Source organism: Colius striatus, chromosome 3 (assembly GCF_028858725.1).
Source record: "Colius striatus isolate bColStr4 chromosome 3, bColStr4.1.hap1, whole genome shotgun sequence".
Lineage (NCBI taxonomy): Eukaryota > Metazoa > Chordata > Aves > Coliiformes > Coliidae > Colius > Colius striatus.
In genome coordinates, this window is record NC_084761.1 from 34,392,203 (window position 1) to 34,401,446 (window position 9,244).

At 38.6% G+C, this 9,244-nt stretch overlaps 1 protein-coding gene across 4 annotated transcripts in view; it reads left to right on the forward strand.

Annotated features, from left to right (window-relative positions):
- SMAD1 (SMAD family member 1) overlaps positions 1-8,418 on the forward strand; it is a 47,692-nt gene extending 39,274 nt beyond the window's left edge. For all 4 annotated transcript variants that reach the window (XM_061993027.1, XM_061993024.1, XM_061993025.1 and 1 more), the window contains exons 4-7: positions 312-428; positions 4,129-4,350; positions 6,331-6,587; positions 7,014-8,418. In XM_061993027.1, coding sequence (XP_061849011.1) covers positions 312-428; positions 4,129-4,350; positions 6,331-6,587; positions 7,014-7,157 — 740 coding nt within the window. In that variant the 3' untranslated portion in view covers positions 7,158-8,418. The remainder of the gene's footprint in view (positions 1-311; positions 429-4,128; positions 4,351-6,330; positions 6,588-7,013) is intronic.
- Positions 8,419-9,244: the final 826 nt, after the last annotated feature.

Consider the following 9,244-nt stretch of genomic DNA (forward strand, 5'->3'; position numbering starts at 1 on the left):
TGTTTGTGCCTTAAAATCTGTATGGCACTTTAAACCTGCAAAAAACATGAGCTGGAGACATAACTGGGCATTCTTTTATAGCTTGATAGAAGTGACTTGTTTTTATTGCAGTTTGGCTTAATATGCACAGTAATCCTTTGTTTTTCTAATTCAAGGTCCATGATTGCACTCTCAGACTTCTGGTGGGTGGAAGTTTATAGCTGAGTCAGGCTGGAGGTATTTTCAGGCTAGAGCTGTTTATGTGGGTATGTATGTATGTATACTTTAAAGACAGGAAAGGACTCATGTATCTCTGCCTTTTCTATATTTAGCTGATACTCCCCCTCCTGCTTACCTGCCTCCGGAAGATCAGATGACACATGATACCTCCCAGCCAATGGATACTAACATGATGGCACCTGCAATTCCCCCAGACATACACAGAGGAGGTAAAAGCACTTCTTGTCTTCTACTTCGCTTCTTAAGAGTAAAGAACTTTCAGAACTTACTTTTATTAACTGAGGTTTAATTTCAGACATATATTGTTTGTGGAAATATTTAGCTGTAGGAAAGAAAAAAAACCCACCCAGCCCTATAATCTTTTTTTCTGTTGATGTAAGGATGAAATTAGTAAATGTGGAGATAAAAAAATTTATACATGTAATTAACTTCTTGTCCTAAATAAATATTGCATGATGCTTTAAAAATGTGGAATGGATAGGATTTGTTACTTTCTTACTCCTGACCAACAGATCAAAGTAATTTTATGTTTTGTATCTGGAGGTTCCACTAAGCACCAAACAAAGAATTCCTATGATGTTGCACATTTCTGTGTCTGATACTGAGATTACACATGTGCAAGGAACAGAAATCGATTTATTGGAACAGTGCATTTTAGTGCTATGTAAAGCCTACTGGAGTGTGGATGTTGGGAGATATGGTCAAGTATAGCTCTCCAAGCAAAGTCTTTGTTGTGGGATGGATGCTCGTGCAGAGACATTTTACACAAGCAACTGGAATATCTGTATATTTTTCCTCTGAGACAGTAAATTTCATAAAATTATCTTTTCTTACTATGTTCTTGTTCTGAATTCAAAACTTTGGTCCTTAGAGAGTATGCCCTGCTCTTAATACTTTACCCTTCTCCTGGTTATAAGGGCATTTGATTTTTTTTTTTTTTTTTTTTTTAGTATTATTCTACCTTCTCTTCCCATTTTTGTTCTGAGTAACACAGTAACAACGCTTGGTTTAGAATTCAGAGCCATCTGCCTGAGGTATGGCATCACTACAGACTTATTAACAAAAACCCTATTGCTTTATATACTAGGACACAGACATCTTTTTACACACTGCTTGTTAAAGCCTTTGCAGCCAGCTGTGACTGCTGAGTAAAGGATTTAGTGCGTTCATCACATTGTGAGAAATAGCCCCTTCAGAGAACCCCTAAGCTTACTCAATTGCGGCCCATGCCAAGAAAGAGCAGTAAGCTGGATGCTGTGCCAGAATGATTATCAAGATCACAGGCAAAGGAACAATTTTAACTGGTTTGTTTTTTTTTCTTTTGGTACTTGTTTTGTTGCTAAGCTTTTGTGGTAACCTGTTTGCTCTCTGTGTGGAATGAGCATTGCATGTGATAAACCTTATCTGTAGCATTTCCACTTTTCACTGATCCAGTACACTCCATGTGTATGTATAGTCCTTGGTGGCCCAAAGTACCTTTAGCAATGTTAATGTGCCTAACTGCAGAACTTTGCATGTCTATCCCTTTTACAAAATACACAAGTACTATAAAATTCCTTTCTTACATGACAGTTAATAAAGAGGAAAGTGTTTACAGTTTTCTTCTTGCTTTTTAACATTAAACCATTTAAAAAAATACCATTGACTAGTATTTTTCTCTCCTAGTAGTTTAGTACAACAGATTCTCACATCTGGGTGGGCTTTTTTTTAAATAAGGGCCAAAAACAAAACCAAAAAAAGATCTTGCTTCTTTGTGTTTTCACGTGTTTATTTATATATGTCTGCCGTAATTACACTGCTGTAAAAACTGTCTGCTGTAACTGTCAGGTTGTAAAAGAAGAGTTTTTACTGTGAACTTACTGCAGCATTTTTGTGACAAATGTTTTAGAAGCGTGTTCTTCGTGGTGATTTGTTAGTCTTAAGAGATTTGATATAACAAGCTGCATCCTGTCAATGAAGTTGGGTAATTTCCATTGTTGGCCCATGCTGGGAATAGAGACACTAAACGCACCTGCTCTGCATGACTTATAGCAAATGTAAGGAAGTTAGGGTGAAATCTGTGAGAGAGAGATATGATTCATTCTGTAAGAATGGCCAGCTGGCAAGATTTCTTCCTGACTTTGAGAACTAGAGCTGCAGGTTTGATAATTGCTGGCACGTTCGTGGGAATTAAAAGTGTAGTAATGTCTTACTAATAATTAATGCCTGATTTTTAGTCTTTACAGTGACATGAAAGGATAGAAAATGCTAAGGTATCAGGAAAGATCAGCTTTTTACGAGTGTTTTAAGTTACTGGTCAGCAGTGTTGTAGGACATGATATCCTGATTTTGATTATTTGCCACCTTTTTTATCTGCCAATTTGGAGGGGACTTTTTGGGTTTTGTTCTGCATATGTTAGGAAAAGTCACCGTGATATGATCTGTGAACAGGGGAAGATATGAACACCGGTCTTCAGTGCCTGGTTTTGGTAAAGACTTGGGGCTGGGAGAAGTATATCTCTGTCTAGAGAAACACATTTTTCCACAGTACCAGTCTGATTTTCAATTATCACCTTGACCTGTAGTTGGAGCTTTAAGCTGCTAAGTTAGTATTTTAGGAGCAAGTCCGGCTGTGCTAGGCTTAGCAATGAAATGGTTTCCTTCATTTAGAAGAAACCACATAAAGCAACTATATCCCTTCTCTAACCTCCCTTTATTGGGAGGCAGTTTAATAATTTGTCGCTTTACATGGTACATAAAAGAACGTGCACTGGGTAGAGATACCTCAAGAAGCCTATGCTGTTGTTGGACACTCAGTGGGAAACTCTTTTTGGTAAAGACCTTCAGTGTCATCTGGAGAAATTGTTCCCTATGCACAGTCACAGAATCATAGAATGGTAGGGTTGGAAGGGACCTTTAGAGATCATCTGGTCGCAAGTGTTACCTCCAGACTTCTATGTGTCTAGAACTTGATGGGTAGAAGTCATGAACAAGGGAATTCTGGGTCAGCCCGGGTTCAGTTAAGAGCTGCTGAGGAGGAGCTTCTTGTTACCAGAGTCTGGAAAAGAATATTCTGAGAAATCCTTGCTATTACTCAACAAGTAATTATTTTGATGATGAACAGTTGCAGATTTTGTGTTTAGTAGCACTTGATAATAAAAGGTTCTCATTAAATAATATCTTTCTCTACTTTATCTGCTCTCCAGCCCAGCATGGTTGGTGGGATCCTGTGCATTACGCCCTTGTTCAGCCTCTGATCCCAAGCAGTATCTGTTTATATTGAAGATGTGCTTTGTGTGTGTTCTGCATTCAAATGTCTATCTCTTAGTTTTTGAAGTCTCCTAACCCTTCCTCAAAAAACCTGGGAGAAAGATTTGACTGTGAATGATGAAAGATCGATCTGCTGTATATGTAAGCTACCTTGCTATACTTCTTGGTACCCAAAGTTAAATGGCCTCTTGTTGCAGTTGTGTCATTCCATTTCTCCCTGTTACTCTGCAACTTTGCAGCGAGCACAGTGGTGGCTTTTGGTAGCTGAGTAAAATGAGCGGAAGCAGAAGTTCATTTACTAAACTGGAAAGAAAGCTGAGGTGTAGGGTTGCAGCCTGTACCCTAGAATGTTGCAGGAAGCAAGGAGGGATACTTGGGCACTGCTTGGTATGTGCCCAGAAACTTCCTGCACTTTTCTGATGGCATGTAGTGCCAACTTTTGTCTATTGTGAGTCTCATGCAAATAAAGGTGAGGTGAAATTATTCTGTTTTATGTCTGTGACTGACTGAAGATAGAAGAGCCTTCATCTAGCTGCAGTTGCTTATCTAGCTAACCATTCAGTTGATCTTCAGCAAAAATCTGCAGGTTTATGAATCTTAAGATGTTGAGCCTGTGTTCCTGTGCCGTTAGACTGTAACGTTTCCATTGCTGCCTCACAGATGTTCAGGCAGTTGCTTATGAAGAGCCGAAGCATTGGTGCTCCATCGTCTACTATGAGCTGAACAATCGTGTTGGGGAGGCATTCCATGCGTCTTCCACCAGCATCCTGGTGGATGGCTTCACCGATCCTTCCAACAACAAAAACAGGTTTTGCCTGGGGCTGCTCTCCAACGTCAACCGCAACTCCACCATTGAGAACACCAGGCGGCACATTGGCAAAGGTGAGTTTTGGATCTGCATATTCTGCTTGTATTTTTTTTTTTTTTGGTTGTTTTTTTGAGGGAGGGGGGTTGATTTCCTCTAGATATGACAGCCTGGGCCACTTGCCTTGAGCAGACTGGTCTTCCCAGGTATGTAGGGTAAGTGCTTGTGTTGGTAAAATATCATTTTCTGGTCAGATCCTATAAGCAAAGTATTGTTCTTACCTGGTGTGTAATTACAGGAAGCTTTTACCCTTAATCAATTTTTAATTACCCTAAGGCTACTGTAATCTTAATTAGAAAGAGTGCTTAAGGCAGCTTGTCTAATGAAATGTCTTGATTTATCTTGATTATTGATGTATATGTAAATCCAAATTACAGTTCTTGGCACCAAATTTTTGGCTAGCCTTAATTTCAACATCTATCCTAACATGTATTTAGACAGACAGCCTGCTTTCTCATGCTTTTTTTTTTTTTTTTAACAGTATCCTGCAAAAGAGAAAAGCTTCTGGTTTGTTCTGACAGTGCTCTCTTCTGAGAGGTCATCTGTTATGCAAATGACAGGCAGAACTGACATTGTCTCCTGCAATAGGGCATTCCTGCCACATGCATTTTTTTTTTTTCAGGTGTTTACATTATTAGTAAAGTCTAAATTTTCTGAGACAATTGAAGGTTCAGCATGCCTAGGCAGTGATGTGTATGTTTGTAAGTGCCAATTAATGAAGTGTCTTCCTCCTCCTTAGAAAAGAATTACAACTGAAGAAGACTGTCAGGTCTTCCAAGATTGAGCCCTCAGTCTGGAGAGCTTTTCTCTATGTGAGGACTTGGCAGCGCTCAGCAGTACATCACACCTGTGCTGTGCCACTTAAGTCCTAATACTTCTTGCTTCTTTTCATCTCCATCCATCTTACCAGATATCAGGATATTTACTGAACACCTCATTCATTTTCCTGTTAAAAATAACCCAGCTGCAAGCAAAGTTCAGCAGAAGCGCTTAACTGCTTATGTACTGAAGCAGTGTGGAAGAGACAAGGATGCTGTTGAATAATGAATGTGTACAACTAATGATGATGAGAACTATTAGTCTTTGAGGAAGGAGGACCAAATCGCAGATTTGAAGACATAGCCCTAAATATTTTTGCAGATCAGATGGGAGTATATATGTACCAATAAAGGTACACATAGTCAGTGGTAAAATCTTGCATGACACAGCACAGTCAAGGTTTTCTGACAGGACTTCAGTTTAGTTTTTTTAATTCTGTGTGTTCACTTCTCTGACACGTGACATTGTAGGAGGTGAAAGATTTAAACAGCAAATAATTACTTTTTCAACACAAAAGGCAGTATTTTTCTTGCTTTCTCAAAGCCGTTGGAATTGAGTACTACTGACAGCAAATCTCCACAAAGGTTCCCTGTATGTCAGTCTTCTGGGGCTTGCTGCCATCTGTGGCAGCTGAGGGAGCAGGCAGTAGAAGGGGAAAGGACTATAGAATTAGTGTATAGTCTCATTTGACAGATACATCTGAAAAAACTCCTGCTACCCAAATAGAATTCAGGACTTTTCCAGAGAATCCAGCTTGGGACTGCTTTAGCATCTACAAAGGATGCAGTATGTTTCTGCCCTCTTTTCCTACATTTCCTTTTTTGTTCTTTTTTTTTTTTTTTAAATATAATGAGAAAAAGTTCAAGTGGTCAATCCACCCAATGTACTGTGTCAAAAGTACTGCAATGCTTGTTAGTTTAGTTTTGTTGAATACACTGCATGTTAAAATGCAGGAATTACCAATTTCCCTCATATGCACATGACACACACCCTCCTTTCAAATCGTATACTGCTGAAACAGAAAAGTAAAAATCAAATCTGAAGACCGAGAGATGATGGTCTGATATGCAATTCATGTTTATTTCTTTAAGGAGAAAGGTGTCTCTGTGGAGACAGACCATGAAAAATAGATACATGGTGTGAATTGATCTAACCTCATGTCAACTTTCTTCTCACAGGTGTTCATCTCTACTATGTTGGTGGGGAGGTATATGCTGAATGTCTTAGCGACAGTAGCATTTTTGTGCAAAGTCGGAACTGCAACTACCATCATGGGTTCCATCCCACCACAGTCTGCAAAATCCCCAGTGGATGCAGTTTGAAGATTTTTAATAATCAAGAGTTTGCTCAGCTTTTGGCTCAGTCAGTAAACCATGGCTTTGAGACAGTGTATGAGCTTACAAAGATGTGCACTCTTCGGATGAGTTTTGTAAAGGTATGTGAAAAGCTACTTGAGATTATTTTGTAAGCAAAACAAATTATTTTTCCTCAATGTTGTGATTGTTAATGGTCCTGTGCCTTCCCCCATTGACATACCAATAGCTGTTGAATTTTAAGTATGGAATAATGTTTGATAAGTGTGAGGCAGATCTTAATGGAACAAAGTTGTTTTTGTGGACAAAAACCCATCTAACACACGTATGTTGAAAAGCTTGAGGTGACTTGCATAAGGTGTTACTTCATGTAAGTCTGTAGTCACTTGTGAAGCATTTCTCTCATGTCTGTTAGCTATTCTAATTTCATTCCATTTCCTCATGTAAAAATTTTTGATAAGAAAGGAGATGATTAAAGTATGCTTCTCACTTTTTGATATTATAAAGCAAGATTTTTTTTACCCCCCCACTTATGATTCTGTTTCCAGGGTTGGGGAGCTGAATATCATCGCCAAGATGTAACGAGCACTCCGTGCTGGATAGAGATACATCTTCATGGTCCTCTTCAGTGGCTGGATAAAGTACTTACTCAGATGGGCTCTCCTCATAATCCTATTTCTTCAGTGTCTTAAAAGGTCCCAAGCTCCTGCATTTTGGAAGCAATTGAGCCTTGCATGTACTTGAAAGATGTATGAGTCAGACACACACGTTTTGTAATTCCTCCGGCCCCCCCAAACTGGCAGTGTTGAACAAGAGCCATAAGAATACTTGAGTTCTTTGAACAACTGTTGGATTCGGAAAAAAGAACAAAACCCTTTCACATGCTGTCGGTATCAAGAATTTTAGTTTACCCTGTTGTGAAGTTGATTTGCAGGGCTTAGCGCAATGGAAACGACCAAGCCTAAACCACAGTCTGTCAAACCGAGTTCCCGAAGGATCTTCCTGTAGCTGGAACTCTGGGATTCTCTTTCTTTAGTATGTTTGATGGTCAGTGTTTTCCCCTGTGTCCTCTGAGGCTAAAAGCTGAAGTTGGTGAAGTTTACTTTTTGCAGGCTTACTGCAGCACATTTTAAAACCTTTTGTCAAAGCTGATGTTGCTCTCTAAAAGGGAAAAAAAACCCCAAACTCCCAAGGCGTAATCTCAGTAACTGTGTAATAATCTTTGAAACTGTGTCCTGACCATATTGCTCTAAGAATGTTAGGTATGGTTTGTTTTTGCTAAATGTATGTACGGTGTATTTGAAAGTTTAGACATTAATTAGATTTAGACAATAAAGGAATTAGGAATATTTGAATGGGGGGAGGTGGGAGCGGGAAGGGAAAATGCCAACTGAAATGTAGAATATATTGTAAACATAGCTTGTTAGGTTAAACTGAGATCTGAGTTTTGCTGTGCATTTCATTTTTATAGTGGCTTCATCTTGTTAATTCTGACTATTTTTGCCTCTTCGTTTTCCCCCAAAATAATTGTGCAGCTGATTAAGTCTTTTTTCTGTGAAGAGGACAAAATGATTAATTTCTGCAGTTTGAAGACTGCAGCTCTATATATTTCAAGACAAAATTGTACAGAGTGCTCTTTAACTATTGAGCAGTTTTATACAGTTTATGTAACAGAAGTAGGTTTTTAATTTTGTAAGAGAATCTTGTTTTGCCAAACCTAGTAACTCTTAGTTGTTTGGAGGACTTAAAAATCCCTGTGTGGATCTAGTTCAAACTTTAAAAATATATATATTTTTAATTTGTTTTTTTACTTCTTGGTTTATTTTCTTCTCTTTGATCTTTTATATTCACATAAGCTGTAGTACTTTAAGTACCTTTATTCCAAAACTAGTGGGTCCTCTTTACTGGAAGTTTTGAATAAAACATGTTGTTATTGCTTACATTTGATTAAAACCTTGTCTTGTCCACTTCTTAGTAGACTTTTAACAAACTAGGTAAAGATATGGTCCTGGAACAACTAGAAAAGATACACTGAGCTTTAGTAATTTATGATTGGTACAGGTTAGTAACCCTACTAAACTTGGTATATGAGATAAATGGAGAGAAAGATTTCTCAACCAGGCGAGATTGGAATGGATGCAGTAACACGGAAGTATCCTAGCTACTTAGTGAAATTTCTATGATATTTCAACATAAAATCCCTGTGTGAGAAGAGATTTTGCTGAGGTTGCAGAGTCAGCAGGCTCTCGCTGCTCCTTGCTGTGCTTGTAATGAAGGAGCCTCCATGCTCCTTTGCTCACACCTCTGCCTTTGCTCTGAGGAGAGATGAGCAAAAGAATGTCCCTTTACATCTGTGAAGTCTGTCAGGTGCTGGGATGATGGGATTTGAGAGTCTAGGGGCTGACTGGAGATCCAATGCCTGTGTCTGGCTATAATGGACCATGTAGCCCTAATGGGAGCATAAGAGAAAGCTGAGCAGCAGGGATGAATATGTATGTGTTCAGCCAGATGTATGCATGTGTATGTCACTGTAATGAGTAATAGCCCTTTTTGGACAATGAGCCAATTCCATTTTATTTTTTTAATTCCATTGCTTGGTTCATAATACATTTTTAATATTAACCATTCTTCCCCTGCTAAGGGGAAAAGAAAAATCCATAATGTTCAAGTTTCCTATTTAAGAGAACTTGGTTAGTTGTTTTCTTGTATTTATAAGTTCCAAGAACAGATTTGTTCCTTCGTAAAATTCAGTTTAGCATGGGTTTTTTTTTCTTGTAAA